We start from the raw sequence: 24,171 nt of genomic DNA on the forward strand, positions 1-24,171 counted from the left end.
GTGGAGTGCTGGCTTTAAACCCAGCAGAAACCAAGATCCTGTCTTCAAAAAATAATGCATATTGAGTGCATTAACTCTGTTTCTCTCTCTCTTCACGTTTTTTTCTCCCTGTTTTATTTTTCCCAGTAATTAGACAGTGATGCTTCCCTTTAGATTACAGGGCTGCCTGTCCTCAGTCCATCTCTGTCATCTAGTGCTGTCCCTCTTCTTGGCATATCTTTGTGCTTGTGTCTACAAGCCTCCTACAATCGCAGGCTTTTTAGTGCCTGATGCACCAGCATTTCTGCCCTGTCTTCTATTTGCATCGCCTTGGGCTGCAATAATAGCTTTTGTGAGAAGAAAGTGATTCTAAATCACCGGATCTGTTGTTGGAGCAATAAATAGGTGTAAGTAGCTGTAATTCTTACAGACTGTTACTGTTGATGTGTAAGAGGAGGGAAGGAAAAAAAAAGTCTGAAGATTTAAGTACTGCCATTACTTTTTATGTTGATTACCATAGCAATTATTGATAATATACAGAATAGACACCTTAAACTGTTCTGTATGAAGGTACAAAACCTCTTTCTACTTCTCCCATGTATCAAGTAGGACATGTAAGACCAGAATACAGGAGGTATCTACAGTTAGGCAGTAGGTGAGTTAATTCCTGTTTTGATGAACATGACTTAGATATTAATTACCCCTTTTTAATTTGCTAAATTATGTTTGAAAATGTCTCCTCTCTATATATAATTTTAAACTAAATATATTTGTATTAAAAATGCACAGAGTGCTCATGAATATAGCTTGAAATGATCCCATCTGCAGACACCGTAATTAAGCAGTGAGTATTAATGGCCTTGGGTATATTCGGGGAGCACTTGAGGGTGCTTTAAAATCCAGGCTGCAGCTGAGAGGAGCCTGGTGCGGTCACCAGCGACGCTGTGTTTTGTGGTGCCCAAGAGCCAGAGGGGCAGAAGGCGGCTGTGGTTGGGGGTAGAGCCCGAGCCCCCTTGGGGCGGCAGCCCTGCGAGAAGAGGCAGGGGCTGGTCAGTGCTGGAGAGAAGGGAAGGAGAGTGGAAGGAACTGCAGAGGAAGAACCAAGTGGGACAAGTGGAAGGATGGTCCCTTTAGATCCTTCATCCTTGATCATCCAGTCCAGCCCCTGCTCCAGCAGGGACACCCGGAGCACGGGGCACCCAGTCGCATCCCGGCGGGCTGGGAGACCTCCAGAGAAGGAGCCTCCCCAGCCTCCCTGGGCAGCCTAAACTGTAGTGCTATAGTAAACCTGGCATGTCTACATACTGAAGAAGTACTTAGCTATGTTATCTTAACATAGCTATCCTAACGTAGCTAAGTTATCCAAAACCCAACATTTTTGCGTAATACATTTGAAATACAAAAATTCTGAAAGATTGGGTTTTACTGCTGTAAAAGGGCACTATATATGCATTAAGATACCAGCTGAGAGCTTCCTTCTGGAAACATTCCCGGGAGGATCCTCCTTTGAGTAGCTCAAGTGGATGCAAGCAGCAATCCTCGTCATCAGAGACTTGTTTTCTTTTAGGTTGCAATGCCGAAACATAGATTCACGATCTTACAGGGTTCCTAAAGCTTGCTCAATTCCACATTCTTTATATAATTTGATTCTAATCACTGTGAAATGCACAAACTGTAGAATCACTATGGTTAAGTAAGAGTAAGGTATAGTTGCTTTGTAGAAATGTTGTTGTAGGCTATATCCTAGTTTTCCTGGTATTCCCTGTGAGGGACTCGTGCTCTGTTGGCTTTGAGGGCACCAAGACCCGGGTGCGTTTCTGGTGCTGCCCTTCCCCGTTGTTGGGGGCACTGTGAAGAATTAACCAGTGAAGTTAAAGCATGGGTATTTTGTAGCAGGAGAGGCGCAAACATCTTGAAGACTTCCAGTATAAGGCGCTTTTATGTATGCAACAAAAATCTGCGGTAGAAGCTGAGGTCTCCAGGGCAGGTTGCTGATACGACTGTGATCAGGCCAGCTCCTTCTGGAAAATCAGCAGTGGAAGGTGAAGGGGCAGGCGGCTCCTGCGCCACCCGCTGCTGCCTGTGGCTGTCACTGTGCAAACACAGTTGTTGTTTTCCGCCTCTGTTGCCGTGTGGGTTTTCCAAATACTCCCTAATATCTTGATCAGGTAACTAAGAAAGGATTTTAACTTTTGCTGTGTCTCAAACTGAATGTGACTTGAGTGGCCTGACTTATGAAACTACATTTGCTTTTCTACCACCTAATTTATGGGGATGGTTCCTCTTCCAGCCTTCCTGCCTGGCTCATTACTCGGTAATGAGATCCTGGAAGAAGGATGGGAAGGGCCCTTCCTAAGCAAGGCTGCCTAGAAGAGGTCTCCTCAAGGCTGCACCTTGTGTTCGCTGTAGGGCTGACCTATTCAACCTTGCGTTGCCAGTTGGGATGCCGCTTCTGCCCTGTTGAATGGCCTCAAAGAGCCTGTTTTCACTCTGCAATGTTATTTTTAAAATGCTGGCTTCCTTAAATAAACGTGTCCAAGTTACTATAAAAAATAATCAGTTAGGTTTATCTTACACTTTCAAATGAGAATTATCTTGAGATAAAACAGCAGCTATAAAAAGGAAAAGCAGGCGATGAGTAAGAGAGTGGGAAGGGATGGACTGAAGTCTGGTTTTGACCGTAATTTTGGTGGGAGTTGGTTGCAACTTGTAGGACTTTAAAAAATTCTCACTCTGCTCCCGTTCAGAAGAACCTAAGTGTCTGTGTTAGCCAGGGTGTACTTAGATCTTAGCTATTACCCATGTTGCTTTCCATGAAAGCAGGGAATTTATATACCTGGAAATCAGCATGAGCTCCCAGTCTGCCAAATCAAATGACTTCCCAGTGCTCACAGAAACACGTTTTTACACTTGTAGTACTAGCTGTTTTGGGCTACTCTTTCTGAAATTCTCACTTTGACTTTTTCTGTTTGCCAAATGAGTGAAAAGGCTCTATCATTTGCAGTAACGTATGTAATTTTTAGCACATGTGTAGTTTTATTACTCACTTATGCGGCCTCACTAGAGTACCGAATGCAATTGGCCTGATAAGTCTATGCTTTTTACCAAAAGTGCCTTTGAACTTGGCTTCTTTCTGTGCTTGTGTGTGTGTTTCCTGGTCCCTTCCGTGAGAACTCCTGGCTCCTTGATGGTTTATTCCGCTGTATTGTGTAAACCCTGTCCTGGGGCTGGAAGCGGCCGGGCTGCATCAGAGGGGTCTGGTGCGAGGCCCGAGGGATATTTTTTCATATTCCCTGTTTTTCTTTCCCTGCTGCAAGGAGCCTCGTGCTTTAGGCAGGTGCCTGTTCCGCGTGGGCCTTGAGGCAGCCCTGCTGAGGCTGCAGTGAGCCGCTCTGTGCAGTGCAGAAGCGGCGCAGGGGAAAGGTGAACCGAGCCCCACTTGAGTCTCTCCCAAGGATAATTTGAGTAGCTTTGATCTCTTCTCCTGCCCAGTAAGTTCAGACAAGCGCTCGTTGCCTGTGAGCCAGCGCGCTGCTCTCCCAGAAATGTGGCCCCTGAGTGGGGGGATGTCGGGGCCCAAAGGAGGGCCCTAGGCCTGTGTGATTCCCATTGGGAAGAGCACAGGGAACAGCTCCGGCACCGGGGCCTGGCAGTGCAGAAAGGGCCCTGAGCGCGGCACCGGGCACACACTGCGCGCACCCTTCTGAGGAGGCGCCGAAATCCAAGCCGAATTCCCCGGAGTGCAGGAAGGCCAGCTCCATCCGGGAAGAGGCTCCGCTCCCTGGACGCATCCTCGGGAGTGGTGGCTGCAGGGATGCTGGGTTTAGTGGCCGGGGAGGTGGCTGTGAAGGCAGAAAACCACAGCCCCAGGGCCAGGGTGTCGTGGCGTCGCTCGTGTCCGTGGCGCTGCCCGGGCTGCCTGCTCGGACACGGAACGAGAAGAACCGCAGTGGAGTGGAGTGGCGGCTGGAGAGCTGCAGGAGCTCCCCGCACACCGAGTGGGGAGGCGCCCTGGGACGAGGCGCGGGAGCCTCCTGGTAGTGACTGGAAGGACCTGGAAAGAGGAGGGAGCCCTCGGCTGCCCCGGGGAGGACGTGGGGCCGGGAACAGCTCCTGCAGCCGGAGGGGGCCGTTCGCCTTCAACCCTTAAATAGGGATGTTAAGGTACAGTCAGCTCCGAGTTATTGGGCAGATGATGCATTTTCTTCACTTTTATGATATAAAAAATTATACTTTTTATTAAATTGCATGTTTTCCTCCTTTACAAAAATGAGATTGCAACATTTACATTTGCACGGTGGCAGCAATTCAGTCCCATCACTAATATCAAGCTTCTTTCTGTGCTGCAAAATGAATAGCATTGCAGAAGTGTACATGGTAATGAAATGCACTGTACCACGTCTACCTAAACACATGGGGATCACCTAAATAAAATGGCAGCCTGGTTCTAGCGCTGCAGTTACTTTAATGAGCAGCAATTGCGTTTTAGGGGTATGGAAATGCTAAAAATTGTTCTGTGCAGCCCATTTCCTTCGGCTAGAACAGGAGTATGAATCTACTTGACTTCTTTTAAAGCAATTAAATATCAGGGCATAGAGCAAAGTGAAATGGTTGTTTTGCATCTGAAGCAAGAAAAAGCAAACACTTTGTACTGATGATAGGATTTTTCAGTTTTAATCATGACTTTTTTCAGCTTATCCTGATTTGTTTACACTGTTTCGTACAGTGATTCTTTTTCTTTAAGAAAACCAAGTGCTACTTACACAAACCGTGTTTCCTAGCAGATCTAAAACAAAGAATGTAACTGCTTAATGGAAAATAGGCAGACTCAGAAAATAGCAAGTAATAAAAAATCGCTGCAGGATTTATCGACTACATAGTATTTTAAGCATGATCTGAGCGGTGTCTATAGGAAATGTGTGTGTGGAAGTGCCTGGCGGTGCAGTGAACCTACGTTATGTGGCACATCGACGGGGATGAGGCAGTGTCGTGGTTATAACCTTCTACCTGCAGTTCATAAAATCCTCTACATTAGGTGAAAATAGCTCCCTGCTACTCGCATTGGATTAGAAGCTCTAAAGAATTAAGTTGCCCTCAGCATCTAACCTGAGCCTGGGTGATCCTAAATGCAATACGCTATGATACATCTGATACACTTGCAAAAACATTTTATTACAAATTACATCGTATGGTACGGTATAACATGGCATGTCATCTTAAGCAAGACTATATGTATGTTAGCTTTTTCATTTTTAAAAAAATGTAAAAAATTAAAAATTTGCCGTTTGTTTAAGAAAATAGCCTGGACACGTGTAGAACGCTCGGCGAGAACTTCCCCGTTCGCCTCTTCGATGGGGCACCGGCCGCAGCTCCTCTGCCCTTCACGGGGCTCCGCAGGGATCGGCGGCCACCCGGGACACACAAACCTTTGGGATAGGGTCTTGGGAAAAGCTACTGCTAGTTGATATTAACAATTTGGGAGAGGTTTGCTCTGCTTTTGCACAGCGCTAGGTGTGTTTGCATGCGCCAGCCCCTGCATCGCTGCGACTGCTTTAAATACAAAATATTCCTGTGGTTTCTTCTTGGCGCTGCCTTTGACACTTCTTTCTTTAGGAAAAATCCTTATTTTGAGGGTTGGTTTTTTGAAATGTGTAGAGTTCTAAAACATGTAAGGTGGGCTGCCTTGTGAACAGTTATAATAGCTTTAATTAGAAATGGTATAAAATACATGAAACACATTTTTCCGTATGAAACAATTGCACTTCCTTCCTGGTCTCCAGGATCATCCTTTTGAATCCTTAACTTTCACAGGGTATTTCAGGATATTGTCATTTACGTGTCAGAAGCTGTAGCCTTCCTGGGCTTGACTACAGCGGGGTTTTCTTCTCTAAAGCACCCTGGAGTTGCCTCTGCCATCCTCTGCATTTGTGTTCTCATATTAACATATTTTTCTTATTATTTTTCCCCCCGAAGCAAAGAACAAATTAACTTCCTCATTTCTTAAAAAAATTAGTTGCTGATTTCAGCTTGAGCTACGAGAAAAATAGCATAAATTAAAGTATTCCAAGTTTTTAGTGTGTGCAAAATCTTCTGTAAATGACTATTTTCCTTCCACCTTTATAGTCCACCTGGAGACTGAAAAAGACCATCTTAATGACAGAGTGGGCTATGAAATTTCAAAACCAGTACTTCTCAAACCAGATTGTCACTCGAATTATCTTTGCTCCCAAAAGAAAAGACAAAGTTCCCTTTCTCTAGCCTGTTCTGGCCGTCAGTATTTCTCTCCAAACAGTCATTTAGATAAGAATTTAATAATATTAGCAAATAGGTAAAGGAAAAGATTGCAGCGTGTAATTCAGAGCGAGATTTTAAGGGTCCTTTTTTTTTTTTTTTTTTTTAAATAGGGGGAAATTTGATTCACGTTTCTTCCCTAAGGGCATAAGCAAGTACAGCTAATAGATTATTTAGATATAAACTGTCCTTGTTGGGAGAGCTCAGCTAAATTAATACCCTTGAAAATTGCCTCATCTTTCTAGAAGGCTTCAAAGCATAATGCATGCCACCAAATTCTGGTGCCTTCTGCAATTGTGTACATGTTTTCCTAAGAGTGTGTTACAAAAGGATACTAAATTATGGCAAATGCCAACAATCCACAGAGCTTTTTATCATAGCTTTTTTTTTTTTCTCTTTCTCTCTCTCTCTCTCTCTCGTGTTATTTCCCTGTTGCAGAAAGTTTGATATAGACCTTTTGGGTACCAAAAGCTTTTAAAAGGAGCTCTAGGACAGTGTCGTGTCCCGTAGCCTTGCCCCTGTGGAACGGGCGTGGGGAAAGGCAGGGGCTGCCTTGGGAGCCTCCGGACCCGCGGCAGCCTCGGAGCTAAACTCAAAAGGATGGAACAAGGTCGACATGACAGAACTTGGTTGAAGTTTACAACACGTGAAGGCAAATACACAGATAGTCACACCTTAAAGATTGATTTACTCGTGGTCTCGGACCACGTGAAAAATTGTGCTTTGTCCAGGATAGCTGTGCTGAAAATTGCACTTCCCGGTCCTCACAGGTTTGTAAAACTGAAGAGCAAACGTAAGGCTTGCCTGCTTTTGTGTTTGTTTTTCTCCTCTCTGGTGTTTAAATAAAACAAACCCCCAAAAGGCTTCAAAACAATAGTGATATTTAGCTGTGTACAGGATGACAGCCTATAATTTAACAGGTTAAAATGTGACGCTTCCAGATCTAAAGGGAGAAAAATAGTTTTGCTTTCCACCTGGGTACAAACTTCAGTTCAGGTTTTACATCCCACGTTGGTGAACTGCAAAGAGAAGCTGGCAAGGTGGCACGCGCTGCCTCGCTCCTGAACGGGACTCCGAAGGGACAAAGGCCTTTTTGGTACATGTGATGAGAACTGAATGCTGCCAGAAGAGTCAGAACAACATTGGCTGATAACATGGACCGATTTACCGAGATCCCTTGTCAGGTGAGGGAGAGGATTGTTCCAGATACTTCTCAAACAAGGCCTTGAGCTCCATATGCCATGGACTTGGTTAAAGGAACCAGAGTTTCCATCTTCCGTGCTTTTTTGACTCAGTTTTGGATTTTTGCTTGGGAGTTGAGGAGTAACTCTCCTGAGAATAAGGCAAAGGTGCAACCTGAGTTTCCTCAATGGGATGAAGTTTTCTCAAAACTGGCTGTAGTTTATCTTCTTGCTGCTTAAAATCCAACTCCACACTAAAAAGGGGGGAAGAAAGAAAGCAATTAGCTGCTAAATTACGACGACAGAAAGTTTTCTATTAAGGCAGCACCTGACGCTGCTCTCTAAGGGCTTAATTTATTAAAGTTAAAAACAAAATAAATGTTCTGATCAGTTCTCTGTGATTCTCACAACAGAAGTGAGAGTGAGTAACAAAACTCCTGTCAGAGGGTCTGCCCTTGCCCTGGCAGCGCGCCTGCCTGCGCCCACAGCATCGGAACGAGGATGCGGAGAGTCGAGCTGAGCTGCCAGAATAACATAAAGCTCTGCTTGGCTCCTGGGAGACAAAGCGGCGGGAGGCAGAGCCCTGGCTTTTGGCTGCAGATCTGGTCTAGCTAAATAAAAAAAAAACAACACCACAACCCTATTTGCTATTAAAATTATGCAAAATAAGGGTAGATACTCATGTAAGTGTGAACTTGCATTCAAAAACTACACCCTAAGTTCTGCAGTATAGCTGCTCTTTACAGCCTAAACCATCCTTCCCGCAATTAAGAAATGTGCTAAAGATGAGCTACTTGATTTATCTTCCTTCCTTTAACGCTTTACAATTAACAGGACATGATCAAATTAAAGGCTGTGTCTGAACCCACCTGTTGAGGCACCTAGGCAGGCTGCCCTGTCAGCTCCACCTCTGACCTCTACTGGGTTTCCAGTGACTAAATTTGCTGTTTCAGTGTGGCATGAATGAGGGTTGTTGCTCCTGGATGTCAGTTCATTTTTAATGAGCATTAAATATGTTTCCAGAGCTTTCTTTCTGCTACTGCTTGTTTAAACGGTATCGCTAGAGAAGCTATGGCTGTTTTTTCTTTTTCGTTGCTTTTCCTTGCCTTAAGTGTGTGCCAGCACAGACAGCACAAAACACTTCATTTCTGAGGGAACTCTCCAAATAGGCTGGGATAATGAAAGCTACAGGAGATTTTTTGGTAACTTCAGTACTGCAGCCTTTGCAAACTGAGCACACCTTATCTAACACCTTCTGCTCTGAGAGGGCCCCAAATTTCCTCATTTTTATGCCCCTTTTCCGTGCCTAGCCGAGCTGCAGTAAAGGTGCTGAGACCAAACCCTGCAAGCCCTTGCTGGTGCCTTAGAGCTACTAGGTGAAGCGGGAATTGGGGAGGATCGGTGTGTCTCATTCCAAGGTGGATGACTTGGAATTAGTGCCTGCTATGGCTTGGATCCTCTTTTGCACTCCCTAGTTTAAGCCGAGCCTCGCTGGGGCCGGGACCCGGAGCAGGGTTCTCCAGCCATTAAGGTGCCCAGTTTCCTACCAGGCATCTTGCAGTCCGAAGATAAGGAAGGAGGTAACTGGGCCAGGAAATCAGAGGGTGCAAATTGCTCTACCAGTCACTTCGTTACCTGTCTTTGCCACACTGATATCTTAGGCGCTTGCTTAATATATATTTCTATAATAATTTTCCTAGACTATCACAAATGAATTATTTCCATGTGGATTCTGTTTTACCTGATTAAATTGTATCAGCAGGACTTCAACCTGTCAGCTTGTTTCGCTTGGCAGCGCCGGATTGAGACAGAGTCTAATAATCTTTTCAATTGAATAGTTGGAGCACTCTTCAGGAGAACTTGGATATCAAAGGCAAAATTAAATATTGAAAAATAGCAGATGAAATTTCAAAGGAGTAAAAAGTACCCAAGTTAATGGTGCAGTTTTGAGTATTTCTTTTTGCAAGAACCATGATAGCGCAGTCTTGACTTAGTTTGCTCTTTCCTCCCTGCAGAAGTCATGATTTTACCAAAAAAAAAATCGTTACAGAATCTAAGGAAACTTTGTTAAATATTGCCGAGCATTTGTGATGTTTTTTGACCAAAGGGAAGACTAGTTTAAATTCTTTAAGGTGCTCCTCCATGGAGATAATTGTAAAGATCATCTCTGTGATGATGGATGCTGAAGAATATTGCACAAAATATTAAACAGAAGACTCATTTTCTCCTATAGCTGCCGGTTAAAGGATTAAAATTCACGAGGGATGGTAATTTAGGCAGGAATGGAAAGGGCAGTTCCACGAGAAGATAATCACAGCATAAAACAGGCCATGAGGATTTTAGTCCAGGTAGGTTTGTGGTGTGATGGAATTTGTGCGGCTCCTGCATGCTAATGATGCTGCTGCTGAACTTTTTACTGGACTTAATATTGGAATTGTCTTGGTCATGACAATGGATATTTATTAAAAATTACTCTGTCCTTAAAAAATTCTGTATGGGATACAGATTGGTTTGCAAAGGATTTGGAAATTGTGTTTTGGGAGCTCAGCTTGAGATACTGGTACTAATAGAACATTTAACGCTGATGCCAATAGCTCCATTTTGTGACTTATTTTTACTACTTAAAATAACATTTTTTAGACAACTTATATTCTGCCTGGAACCATGTGATGCAGGATACCTTGTACTGACCCTTTTAGACCATTGCTGTGTAGCTGGGGCTTCGTGTGCTCTTTTAAAGATGCTGACAGTGATAGTGTTCCTGACTACAGGCTTTGTCTTCCTGCTGTATTTGGGCCCGCAGCTCCATGAGAGGCAGCACAGTCCGTGCTACGCGCGCGAGAGCGATCCCACCCTGGTGATAAGTTGCCTTTAGAACAAACCTTTGGGTGATTCCTCCAGCGGCCTCGCACGGTGCTACTAGACTTTGGAAAAGTACTGTTGCTGTTACCTAAATGTGTAAGGTAAATGCTTTTTATTAGAAAATTCTGGGAGGCTCAAAAAAGTAGACTCACTCTGTTTCCTGTTAATTCATAAATAAAAATAAATTCATAAGTTTCCCCTTTTTTTCTTCAGTACTGGGAAATATGTGTTATTTTCCAAATAAATGCAAAGGAAGATAATTTAAAAAACATATAAAAATAGATTTGGAATCCCTAAATGGAAATCTGATGTGCAATTTGATATGCCAAAGAGCTTCATTCTTAAAAATCCAGTTTTAGAATTTTCACTAAAAGTATCGTGTTTTGATGGTGAAAGCCAACAGAAATGATGTCCTGTAGTCATTTTTTGTCTTCTTCCACATAATCCTTGGCTCTGGATCACATTGACATTCTCGGAATGTTGTCCGGAGGGAGGAACCGGTGAATTCCCTCGTTTGTGCCCCCTGCTCCCTGGCGCTGCAGTGGGGGAGGCAGCAGGGCAGCCCAGTGGTTCCTCTGACGATGTGATTCACTTCATCTTTATTAACAACTACAGCCCTGGACGAGCTCGCAGTATTTGTGCCCTTGTGGTGTCCAAGCTGTGCGGTCGCTGTGTGGAAATTATGGCGGGACACAAAGTTGCCCGTGGGCAGTTCAGGTTCTTCGTGGCTGCTCCATCTGCTGCACGTGGCCGTGGCTCCTAGTGCCGTCTCTGCCTTGTTCCTCCCGTCGAGGACTGGCTGAACTCGGGCACAAGGAGCAGTTCCTGGGGCTGCCGTTGGGGACCCGCTGGAAGAGCAGCTCCGATGGGATGATCCTGCATTGCCGGCAGCTGGGCAGTGCTCCGTTACTGCGGCGCTTCACCAGGCCCAGGGCAAGTCGCTGCACTTCCCTATGAAACTTCCCCACTCTCCATATGCATCTTGTTTGCGGTAGTTCCTATCAAGCAGGAATTCCATAACTTTAAAGTGAGTTTACTGTTATAAAATGCAATAGGAAACATAGATGTGTTGGACAGAAATGCTAAATACCTTTAGCTGTGTGAAAATGATGTCTTCCTATCCATGAGCTACACGGTGGTGCTGAGCAAGGCAGTCTGCTCTGGTGCGCACGTGTGGGCTCGGCAAGCAGGGGAACATCTTCATGCTGGTGGGCAAGGTTCACGACACCAACACCGAGCACGGAAACCTTCTGCTGAGAAGTCACTCAGGGGGCTCCTCAGGGTACGGAAGAGCCCAAGAGTCTCGCAGCAGTTTCTGTGGAAGCTCCTTGTCCTGCAGTGGTTCCTACTCGCGAGCTGTATGGAGCTGAAACCTTCCTGTTCTGGAACGGCCACCGCTCGTTCTGCTACCATAACTCCAAGAAAGCCTCCTCCAAAGCTCAGAATAGTCCCAGGCAGGTACTGTTAACGTAAAAATATTCTCCTCCTCCCTTCTTTCCCCAGCGAAGGTCAGGGATATTCCAGCAGCAGCATTCCATCACCCATTCCCAGGCCTCCGTGCTTTCCCTGGAAGGCTGCAGTTGCACCTCACTGAATGATACACACACAAGATAAAGTACAGTGTGCTCTTTAAACAGTAATTTAGATGTGCACGGCAGAGGCCACAAAAACCTGCCCCTGTCATGGGCCGCTTCTGCCTTGTGTTTTAATGTCAGTGTTGACACACTCTCGTGTTGAATTTTGTGCATTTACTGAAGGACAATTGACTTTGAACTCTTTTCATGTTATTAAAGTAGTTTCATCCAGCGTAACGTTTGGTCTCACATTAATGAGTAAATGAATGAAGCCTTTTGCTCCACGAGAAGTATTTTGAACTCACCTATAGATGATGCATGCGCTGTTCCTGCATGTGTCGCAGTTGGCCGTGTCCTGACCAGTCCGATACGACAGCCTGCAAAGAGAAAAACGTGAGGTCACCAAGAAGGGGTTTGTTTGAACGTGGTTCTGCCCCGTCACTGTGTTTTGGAGTAACCAAAACATCTTTCTTTAAACTTTAATGCTCAATATAAAACATCTAGTCGTTAGGCAGTTGGGAACAAAACTTAGCATGTTCGGCCTCACTGTGCATAGGAGGATGCTGGTATTTAGAAAATGAGTTTTTAATGATTGGAAGGAGAAAGTACCAAAAAATCTGTCTGTTATCATTTGTAAATCAAAAAAGAAAAAAAAAGGAAGAAACCCACAAGGTTATATGTTATATGTTACAGGTCAAGTTACATGACCCTCTATTTAGATAATGCTTCTGGGCGCTAAAATGATGAATCGTAACGGATAGATTGCAGTTTCTGCAGACAGAGTGGTGCTCGTTTGGTGTTTTCTAGTTTCTTTTCAAATACAAAAGGCAGGAGACTTTTGCCAGTCACTGGCAGGCGGGCAGAACATTATGCTGAAAATAGCTGCTCTTTAGAAATTCTCCCCCTCAGCAGCGCAGTGTGACGATCAGTTGTGCTCGTCTTCATATCTTACAAGGAAAAACCACAGCACTTAAATGATGCTTCCTTTATTTACACCTTAAATGATCCCTCCTTTATTCACATTGCCTGGATCTGTCCTTTGTCTCACTTGGGTTTGAAGGAGCAGCTCTCAATTTACTGAAATATTGCCTGACTTGGTCAACTGGAAAAAATACTTGGTATATAAACAGATATTTTTCTGAATGCAGAATAAATATAAAATAGCCTGGTATGTGTGAAGCGTCTTCATAGTGTGTGTTTCAGATGAACGGTGCAGGTCTGCAGAGGTTTAAACAGAGGGAGGTTTGGGAAGCTGGAGGGGTCCCGGGCACCGCGGCTGCTGCGAGAGGGGGCAGCTCTTGTCGACGTCCCCCAGAATAATAAAGAAAACCCAAATGTTCCCACAAATACTTCTTTAAATTAAATTCCAATGTGTCAGACTATGAAACTCGTATAAAACATGAACAGGAAAAGGTACCACTCAAGTAGTTTAGTGCCTCTGAACCTAAGACGGAAAATCAGCCTTTCTTAAGCACTTCAGGCTATTTAATTTTCTTGGCGAACGTACTCTCAGGGACATTAATACTGCCCAGGCACAAAATTTGTCCCTGTTTTATTTTTTCGTTTCTCTGGAAACTCTTGTCTTATCCTGTGCTGCTTCTCTTGAGTGTTTTTAAATGCTTGGATATTGCTTTAATGCTTTGAATATGGCTTGGACACTCCTGATGTATTTTATGTAAAATTTGTGTTTTGAAGGAGAAGGAAATTTATCAGTATGAGCGTGAAGGCAGAGAGTGGATCAGCAGCTTATTAAACCAACCTTGTCTTCGCAGGTGACGCTTCCACTGTGATTACTCTGATTATAAATCACTGGGGATGGTGCCACTGCAAAGTGTTCGCGGCTCCGCAGCACCCTGTATTAGCACTGCTCATAATATGGAGAATATAACATGGCTCATAATAAGGAGAATCCACCTTTTTAATAACAAGGATGTTTTCCCCTTTGAAAGCAAAATGTAAGCTAGAGATCTTGTTCTGGCTGTGTTTTATTTTGGTGTTTTAAGAGCACTTAGAACGCTGTGGATTTAGAACTTAAACCACCTAATAACGCCGGAGCCTCAAAAATCCCTGTTAGTGAGAGGAGCAGACCCAGGGGAACCGACTGCTCAGCTGCAAAGGCAGGTGAGAAGAACTTCAGCCAGAGCAGAACTCCTGCATTATTTCTGTGCTATTCCGTACTGTGCCTTTCGTGGGGAAAATACTGATCTGGACTTGATTGTTTATTTTATTGCCCTTAAGAGGAATGAATTACTGTCTGTTCCTGAATGCTCCTTTCAAGCTTTTTAGAAGCTGACATTAAAAACTGTCGCTGCAGCATTAAACTAGGATGCTGGAAACTCTTTTTTCCAGGCTGTTAATCAAGAACTGCAGATCCCTCCTGAGGGTGAAACTGCAGGTCCTAAGGATCTGTAACTGCAGATCCTTACTAAGGAAGCAGCCCTGGAAACTTAGGGGTTTGCTGCTGGGGCCTTTATTGAGCGCTGCTGCAAAGAGGGTTCGGTAACGAAGCCGGGGGCTTGTCCGGGTGCCTCCGCATGGGCGATACGGCCATGGGCACACGGAGTTTGGACCCCTTCCTTTCTTCGGGAGGCGTCACCTGGGACATTGCACTGTGTCCCCATCTCCCCTTGCACCATTGCCTACTGCTCTGCTCCCCGGCTGAAGCACAAGGAAGGGTTGTGACCTGTTTGAAATCTTGTTTCTCACTGAAAAGCGCAGGCTGGAGCTTTACTTCACTAGTAGATGTGTAAGGCTTCTCCTCAGGATAAGAATAGAACATGTAAGATGTAATTCTATTTTTATTTTCTTTTCACAAAAAAAGATTCCTTCAAAAATTTGCTGTTTTGAGAAGGAAATGAAGTTTGGTTTTGGATTCATACTTCATACTTCATTTGTACTTCATTTTGCATTGAGTGAGATGCCTGGAAGCCCAGAGTCCCCAGGCTGCAACTCTTGTGAGCAGTGTTCCTAATACAAAAATGATTCAAAATTAAGCCTCGCAGCTTAGTTTAACAAACTTAACATCTTGATTTTTCAGAATGCTGCACTGAAGAAATATCTGACTTTAGTCTCTTCCTTTTTCATTCATTTTTCAAGAAGAATGAAAAAAAGACAGAAAGACGGTAGGCATAGGGTGATTTAATCACTCATGTATTTGAAAATCTGGGGAAAAAAGCCCTAGTTTTGGGACTAGGGGAATCCCTAGTAGGGATTCATTTCAGAACAGTGTTTCCACTGTTAGCTCTGCAAACATCAGTCCTATGGCTGGAGGCAGAGGATGGAGGTAAAACAACTGTGGCCAGGTGTGGGGTTGGGGCTGGGAACAGGGGTCACCTGCATTTTATGAGTAGATATTCACCTAATTTGAGTCCCCAGAACAAGTAAGCCCTTCCAGTTTGTTCCTAGAGATCGTAACGGGAAAGATGTCCTGGCCTGTCCTTGGAAAAATACTTTCCTTGAGCAAAGTGACAGAAATTATCAAATTTCGAATTACAAACTCAATTCCCGAAGAATTTACTTCTTTGATACCTTGTGCCTTCTGCTGTGGTGTGGATGGGCCCGGCTGGGCCTGCTCAGGCCTCGGAGCGGCCCAAGGCAAGGACGGAGGGTGGTTGTGCTGCCGCCTCCGATGACCTTGGGAAGGGGCCGGGTCTCCCGGCTCGCTCTTCACATCCACCTGCTTTCCAAACTGTGTGTGATTTAGAGCTGCTCATTTGAATGGCTTCAGCATTCCCGCACAACCTGAGCTTAACCTCAATTAGCACTTCCAAGCATTAACACATTATAATGAAGAGCGACTGTTTTGCTGACGTGGGGTGGCAGTGACTAATAATAGGCTGCAGTGTTCCAAGGAGCCTAAGGGAACTGCACCTTCCAAATCCCGGCACAGGGCGGCTCAATGGGTGCAGCTGCTTGAGGCTTCCTTTGAAAATGCCAAGTGCATCCCATGAAAATCCTCCCTGCATTTCAGGAGCCATTTGCTCCTCTAAAGGAGGGGCCCCGTTGAGCTGAGAGGGAAGTTTTGCTTCGTACGTGCTGAAATCCTCTCTTGTTGAGTAGGTAGCAGGCAAATGGGCACCAATTCAGGCATTCAGGGTGTCTATTAAAAATGAAAGAAGAACCTGACAGAAGGGAAGGTCACGATTCTCCTTAAAGGTGCCTGTGAACAGGTACTACGTTTCCATGCACTGACTAGCTCTGTAGCAGAGCTAAACACACTAATAATATGTGGTTTTTTGCAGAATAATGGTTTAAAAATAAATACTCTAGCAGTGACCTTCTCAAACCGTTCTTTCTTACTGCAAAGCACTGAAGAGCTAATGCTACTTCAGAACTGCTTCAAGAATTGCCCAGACTTACCATTAATGTAATTTGCCTTTTGTCGGGCTAGGATGAGCTCTCCGAGCCATGTGCCTTTTCCTGGTCCTCAGGACTTGACTAAGTCGTGTTCTGGCTATGGAAACAATGCAAAAATCGCTTGTATGGGATTTGTAGGTTAATAAAATAATTCTCTTCTCCAGGCTGAACAGGCCCAGCTCTCTCAGCCCTGAAACACTGGGATACTCTAAAGCGAGACCCAAATCCTTCTCTACTGTGGTTTCTTCATCTGCCTTCTCATTACAGGGCTGAAATTGTTCACTTGGCTTCTGAAAATCCTGTGAAATGGGCAGGAGCTCAGCGCTGAGATTTGCAGACTGCTGCCAGGACAGCAGTTTGGTGTCTTTTTCACTGGGCCTTGACAGTTGGAAGCAGATGACTAATTTTCTTGAGGAGGTATTTGTGCTGTGGGCGTATGGCATGACTCCCAAGACAGCAATTCAAGTGCTTTCACCCCGTAAATACATTTTATATTATACTAGGGTTAGTCAGGGAGTGGAGGATTTTTATAAAATGGCAGTTTTTAACAGGGTTGCATATTGCTTGAAAAGAAAAAAAAAAAAAACAAGATGAAAATCTCAGAACCAAAAGAATTTTTAAGTGTTTCAAGCGAAATGGGGGAGTTTTATAGGAATCAGGAGTCTACGAGGTGCAGCACCTCTCTCAGCCTGGCTGTGCTGGTTGTCCCATCAGGAGAATCAGCAGGATAACTGGTGCCGAGCGCGGCATTAATAACAGAGCAGTGAATCCGTTTGCTGCAGCTCATGAGCGACTCTATGGGTGGCAGAGAGCCCTCCGGGCAGGCGCCCACGGCTCCGTGGGGACATCCCGGCCGGGACGGCCTTGTCCCCAGCACGCGGGGCTGCAGCTCCTGCCTCCTCCTTCCTGCCGGCTCTGAAGCCGCTTCCCTGGGCTGTAATTCCCGGGATTGGCCCGGGAGGTTGCTCAGTGGCCTTCACGAGCCTCTCAGAGCCCCATGCCCTGCTCACGGGCTGCTGCTCGTCACCCTGAGCTGGATTATTTGAATTATTGCTTAACTGCAGAGCGGTTATGGAGCCACAGCACGGGGATTAATAACTGCACAGCGCTCACGCAAAGCAAAGCCTCTCAATCAGACCACAAGGCATTTCCCAGGTGCGAGCTAATAGTGCGTTTATGGGTCAATAAGTGGATTAAAGCACAACCTTTGGATCTGCCGGGCCTTGGCGCTTAGCGCTTACACACAGTGGTGGTGTCAAGCAGGGAGGATGTGAGGCCCAAGAGCATGAAGTCTGGGGTAATTTCCAAGAGGTGGAGGTCCAGGCTCCACTGTTCGTGCAGCGCTCACCCGGGGCTCGCGGTGCTGCAAACACGGAGCGAGGACCCTGCGGCAGCAGAACTGCCCTGCTGGGTGTGCTGGAGCTGGACTGAGTCTTTGCAGGTCTCGTGTGTTGCTGCTCGCTTCCTTCAGTGCTGGTGGCTGAGACCTTGCTGAGCGGCCTGGCAGCGCCCACAGCAGCTCTGGAAGGGCCCTGCCTTCTCTGGCCCCTTCCCCAAGCCAAGGGGACCGTGCCCTTCCCGTGCCAGGAATTGCCCAGGCTGCGCTGGACCCGGGTAGTAATTCTGGAGGCGGGTATCAGGAGCTGCAGCAGGTTGCAGGCAAAGCAGGGCCCTTCGGCAGGGCCTCCTGCTGCAACACTCAGAACCGGGATGGGAGAGAGCAGCGGATCCTTGTGCAGCACAAAGGCTCAGAAGTAGGAGTCAGTGAGCAAGCAGGCATTAATCTCGTGGGGAACCAAGAGCAGTGAGGAATTTCACACAGTGAAGCTCATTTTGTGTCATTTTTACATGACTGGATGGGTATCGGGCTCAGTGTCTTTGGACTTTTCTGCTACTGCCAGTCAATACGCAGTTATTAAAGGATTACTCTAATTGTGCAAAGTGCAAACTGGTAATTCGGCACCTAAATAAGATCCTCTTTAAAAGGCTGATTTAGCAGAAAACCTCTCCTTGCAGGTATGTAATTTGGACAGCTCGGTGACAGCTGCGAAAGCTTCCCTCGTGGTCTGTGGTAATTCACAGGGATGTATGTAGCTCTGCTTACTTTCTTTTAATCAATCCTTATGAGACTTCTCCAGTATTTCCCAATTGGAACAGTAGATGTGAGTAACGCAGAACTTCATTTTTATATAGGCCCTTGGGTCACTGTTGTCAGCGTGACGGAAAAGTCAGAGCCTTGGCTTAGATGCAAATCGAAGTATTTTTTCTTTGAATACTTCAAATACTCCTTTTCTTTTTGATTTTCAGTATCTTTTTTTTCCAGCTGTGCTTGTACAATATATGTAGCTAAACAGCAAGAATGTTTTAGCAAAACAAGATGTATATTCTGAGACTCACACTGTCCCTAATGTCATTTTGGGAGAAAACAGAATAGCCATTCAGCCTACGGGGAGCTTTGCTAAAAGGACACTGCTCAGTTTTTGCTCTGTTTCTCCAAGCAAAGCAAACGTGCTGCATGTTGCTGCCACCTCCTTTGCTCATTTTTGCTGCCCTGGGATTATTGAAGACCATTGTCCCCCCATCCTCCTAATGAAGGATGCCGGATAACTGTGGCTAGAGATCCTGGTAGGGCTACCTAAAGCTGCAGCTCTTTAACGTCACAGTCACAGGTGTTGGGAATATCCCTGCAATTGGGAATTGGGCACTGGGTGCCCTGGGTTACAAGCAACAGAGCTGATTTGCTCAACTGTTAGGAAAAACGCCAGGCAAAAGAGAAACCTCACGGAGGCTGGGAAAGCACGAGCCTCGGCGCCCTTCACAAATAACACGTGCTCTGTGCTGGGAAAGGGCCCTGCACCACCTGCCCCCACGGATGTGGGGTGGGATTCAAGCCACACGATGGATTGATTCCGATGGGAGGACTCTTCCTGCTGCTTCCAGGGAGAGCAGAAAGCGAGTGGCTCTGGGATGAGCTCTGGGTAGGAAATGAGCACGGAGCCAGGGGAGATGTGGCCACGTGCAAATGCTTAGACCTAAAGCTGCCCTAGTGAAGTAACACTGGAAAGGCATAAATTTACAGGGGATTTGGTGGCTTGAATATTGTGGGGAAAAAAAGGATATATATGAATGAGAATATTGCAAAAAGCAAAAGGCCCCTGTCCCAATGGCTGCAAGACCTACAGAGCACGAGTCTATGCAACAAAGCTCTTGTGCTCCTTGGCTAAGGAACGTGTGGCTGAAGAGATTTCCCGCCTCCCCCTTAGAGAAGTGAATCGTTACAGTGCCCAAAAGGTGTTGGTACCTTCGTGCTCAGGAAAACAAGGAGGCCGCCCCATCCTCCTCCCTTTGAGCTTTCCTTCCTTCTCACGTGCAACAAGGAGCTACCCAGCTTTTAAGAGCATCATGTCGTGTGTAAGGGTGGATTTTGCCCAAGAGCAGCGGCTGTTGCTCCCCCGTCCCTTCACGCGGGCCGAACAGCAGCCGGTACTCGCAGCAGGCTCTGAACCAGGAGAGACGCAGGAGGGCTGAGCGCAGAGCTGTCGGGCTGCCTGGCTGCAGCTTGGCCCTGTCTGTCAGGATGTCAGGCTGCTGGTTTTAGGCCGGGCTCTCGTGCCCTCGGGGCAGCTGCCGGCAGGGCTTGCTGCAATGGAGAAGTGGTGGGAGCAGGAGCGCTCCCTGACGCGCTCCCGCCTGCTGGTTACACACGCGTCCTGACGCGCGGGCTCCTCTCGCTGCTGCTTAGCACGGAGGATAGACACAGAAATCCAGTGTCGGAAGGAAAGGGAAAGCTCCTTGGAGGAGCTTCCCGACTGCACACCCTGTCCTGTCCTGCAGACCCTGTTGGCGCCGCTGGCCTCCTGCATGCTCCCGCGCTCGGAAAGCTCCCGCGCTCGGAAAGCTCCCGCGCCTCCGTCTGTTCACACAGAGAATGAAATAAGAGGCGCCCTGAACGGGGTGCCCGTCGCTGTCTCTGCTGTGCAGTGTTGGAGCTATCAGGTCCAAACACTGCTGCACTACTTTTATTCGGTAAATTGAGATCTTTGTTAAAATTGCTTATTTACTGTATAGTGGGAATAGTCTTAATTACTGTTACTTTTCACATTATGCATTTAAAGTTAGTGCTGCTCTCCACTTTCAAGCTATTTACAATTATTTGCTAATCTGTTCGGTGCTCTGTTAGGTATTTGGTAGGTGCTCTGGAGCTAGCCAGGTTTGGGATCAGTGATTTGCAGCTTGCTTTCCATGCCCTTGGTCTGAGTGGGGCTCCACACGGTAACAGGGATTTGGCTTAATAAACTGAACGCCGTGTGTTTCAATACATGCGACTAAGTCTACAATTGGTAGAAATTGTTCTTGGTTTACCACATGATAACACAAGCGTCATCCCGAGCACAATCCAATGGTGGTGTTTGTTAAAGCTGCACTTTGCATCATGCAAAATTTAGCAAAAAATGGGCAATATGCAGTGCGGTTTTGCCCACTTGAGGAGCTCGAACCTGAGCTGAAGCCCTAGCCCAGTTTCCCCTGCTCAGGCCTGACCTAACCTGCTGCTGACCATTTTGTGCTGTGGCATCTTTTTTGTGAAGTTTCTGTGGAAATTTCTACATAAAAAATAGAATTGCCACTTTGCCAAAGATGAGTAAATGCCGATATGTACAAGAAATACCCAGTTGGAATAATCTCCTTAGATCCGGGTGGGCTCCTAAGCCAGCTCTGATGTCTTCCTCCTTCCTTGCCTTCACCCTGCCCCAAAAGACCCGCTCCGCGGTCCTCAGAGGGATGCAAAGGCTGCGGGGCCGGGTGGGAAGCGCAATCTCTGCAGATGGCTCTGCCTGGCCCCAGCACCACAGCTCCGGGAGGGAGCTCCTGCTGCATCCCTGCATCCAGCTCTGCATCCAGCCCTGCATCCAGCCCTGTGTCCAGGCCCTGCAGCCAGCCCCTGCAGCCAGTCTTGCATCCAGCTCTGCATCCAGCTCTGCATCCAGCCCCGGGCCCCTTTCCTTCCCTCCGCTCTCCTCCGTCCTCGTTTTTGGCTGCTGTTTAGCAGCGCCGAGCACACATGTCGTTGTTAATTGGGGATAATGTAGCACTGACATTTTAAAAAGTATACATGGATGATATTCACCCAAAGGATGATACTCGTGTCTTCAGAGATGCTGATACCATTTTTGCTGCCGCAGACTCATTTAGTGATGAATCGCAGTAATAGCAGTTCAAGACCTACAGCGTATTAGTGAGAATGAATCCACTGAGCACTAGTCCCACGGCACTGCAATCGCACTTCAGCAACAGGGATTTTCCTGAAGGGAGGAAAATCTGATTGAGAGATTAAGCTTTTTTTTCCCTTTTCTTTCTTTTTTCCCCAGCAATCTGTATTGTTTTTCTGGTGTGTGTTATTCTAAGAAATTAATATACAAAACCCAACTAGCAGAGTGCTGTAAGCAGAGAACACTGGTCTTTGCTTTAGTAGATGGCTGGCTTGCATGGGTCTCAGTCAGCAGAGATACAGCAACAAGACTGTGTTTCTGGTTATAAACTGGTGTAACACCTGATTAAAAAGGGGAAAAGATTGATAGTCTAAGTCACCTACTGGTTGGCAAGGACTTTAGTTGGTCACTCGGGCAAAAAATGCTGTGGAACTGAATGTGATTATGGGGAGAATTATTATAATGAAAGGATGGGGCAGCCTATAATTGAGGGAAATGGGGATGAAGATATACCTCATCTTCACACTGTTAATAACTGTTAAGAACACACTGGTTAATAAGCTCCTGTTTGAAATCTCGCTTTGCTTTGTGCATGAGGTGCCTCCAATTTTTATGAGTGGCCTCTGCCACTGATGCAGCTGCCACTGGTGGGATTTCACAATTAACGTCAGCTAATCAGTAAGAAACATTTTAACAGTCTCTTGCACACAATGGGACGTGTTTGAAATGACTCTGAGATGTGTGATGCATCTTTAAGTGCAGGAAAGGGGTAATTTTTACCATCGCCTGGGAAGCCTATGTGGGGGGGAAGAGCAGAAGAGCAAGTGGCGTCTTGGTGATCAAATACAATTAGTGCTGCAGACTAATACGTCCGTGTGTACATAAGAGTCAGTAAAGATACTGGGAAGAAACGGAGTGTGTAGATTAATTTCCACTGTTTTTTAGGGTATCAATTGGCTAGGGCTGCGTGTGGACGACTTCCAAAGGCCTGTGCAAAGACAAGAGTTTGGGCAAGATCTCCTGCGTGTTGAAGGCGCGGGTGTCCTCCTCATGCTGGCTACACAAACAGGGAAAAAAACCTACTATTTGGGGGCTCTACTCTTGAGTCCTTAGGCAAATGGTGAAATTGGTATGGAAGTGCATGGAGGGAGCTACATTTACAGCAGATGGATGTGTATATGTGATCACACACATTGTGGTCTAGGTGGTCATGTGGCGAGTAGTGATGAAACAGCCTCCTAGATTTTGTGATTTGGCAAGCAGCACATCGCCTCGTCTAATTATATTGCAATTTCTGTAAGTTAACAAAGTCAGAGAAATACTCTATTATTTTTATTGAAAAAAAAGGAAAAGGGGTAAGCCCTGGTTCCTTGCAGTTAGACAAAAAAGCTTCCCAGTCTAAATATTCAGGCACTAACAAGATCCTCTAAAAATACCATAACCATCTGTAGAGCAAACTAAAAACGGTGGGGCTGTGCTGATAGTGTTGTCTAACAGCTAAGATCACTCGTCACCAAAGGCATTTTGAAACTTTAGCCTTATCGGGGTATTTTCTATATTCCTATAAAGGAGTTAGATCTAAGGTGTTCTTTTTTGACCCAAATTAAAGCATGTACTCCCTCAGAGTTGCAAGATCTCTCTATAATGTTAGCATCCAAGTTTCTTCTGTCAAGTCACAATATCATTATAGAAGTTTTTAAAAGCAGAAAAAAATGCACATCCATTTTGAAATGCATCAACTGAATATAAATAGCAAGTTAAGGCAAGTAAGTCTTAAATGCTTCTCTTATTGTGAGAGGCAAAACTACAGTAGTTGAAATACCTGGTTGAGGACTAAACGTAACGTGTTGCAATAGCTCATTTGGAATGTGCACAGGCAGATTTAAGTCATGTGAGGTATGGAAGAGCAGACTGCTCTGTGCCCAGGAGACTGGCATATAGCAAACAGTGTGGCTGCTACACAGGAGACCTGATACCCAAAGTTTTCCGTGAATTTAGTACTGAAAGAAACATGATTAAAAATGCAGAGGCTGAAAGTAAAAGGAACAAGATGCATATGCTATTAGTGGGATTATAGTAGGAGTTGTGACAATATCCCTTAATCTTAAAAGCATAAGTCTCTTACAGAATGGTGGTTTTTCTACTCAGTATGAGGTGCTGTGGTTAATGCTGCTGATTGCTGGTGATCCCAGCTCGATCTGTGCTCGCCAGGAGAAGCAGCAGCAGCTCCGTAGTGGCCCAGGGCAGGGATCCGGAGCAGGAAAGCTCCCAGAGTCCCTCAGGAAGAGGCTCCCAAGCTGTGTTCAGGCAAAGCCAGCAGCTCAAATCTGCTGGATTTGGTGGACAGGTTTCTGTGGGACGTATCTCTACAGGAGGCAACGTTGGGGAATGGGAAGTGCAGCTTGGTGGTGGGCACCACCGCCACCACGAACTTGCATCACACAAGGAATAAACACGCGACTCAAAGGCATTAAAAGGCGGTAGCGCAAACTCACCCTTCTCTATGCGCTTCTCCTTTCTCCAGCTCCTGTATGACGCCCAGCAGCACCTTTATGGTCTCCTGGCTGGAGCTGATGAGGCTCTCCATCACCTGGAGCTGTGCTTTCAAGTCCACCACTTCGGTGTGAGGCACGATTTGGCGGCACTCGTCGCCCGCCGCCTCGCAGGGCCGGCCCTGGTGGGCGGGCGCCGTGGCGGCGCTGCTGGGCGCCGCGGCCTGCG

General features: G+C 46.1%; 2 protein-coding genes across 2 annotated transcripts in view; one reads left to right on the top strand and one right to left on the bottom strand.

Moving 5' to 3' along the window:
- DOCK1 (dedicator of cytokinesis 1) overlaps positions 1-24,171 on the top strand; it is a 201,858-nt gene that overhangs the window by 70,899 nt on the left and 106,788 nt on the right. The gene's annotated exons all lie outside the window — the stretch shown is intronic.
- INSYN2 (inhibitory synaptic factor 2A) overlaps positions 6,689-24,171 on the bottom strand; it is an 18,363-nt gene continuing 880 nt past the window's right edge. Inside the window, exons 2-4 of the mRNA XM_026042440.1 lie at positions 23,946-24,171; positions 12,193-12,264; positions 6,689-7,705 (exon numbers count right to left, since the gene is read on the bottom strand). The exon at positions 23,946-24,171 is cut by the window's right edge and continues 32 nt beyond it. Of these exons, the coding sequence (XP_025898225.1) occupies positions 7,522-7,705; positions 12,193-12,264; positions 23,946-24,171 (482 nt within the window). The 3' untranslated portion in view covers positions 6,689-7,521. The remainder of the gene's footprint in view (positions 7,706-12,192; positions 12,265-23,945) is intronic.

This window comes from Nothoprocta perdicaria, unplaced genomic scaffold, assembly GCF_003342845.1.
Source record: "Nothoprocta perdicaria isolate Ctin4 unplaced genomic scaffold, notPer1 scaffold_301, whole genome shotgun sequence".
NCBI classification, from domain to species: domain Eukaryota; kingdom Metazoa; phylum Chordata; class Aves; order Tinamiformes; family Tinamidae; genus Nothoprocta; species Nothoprocta perdicaria.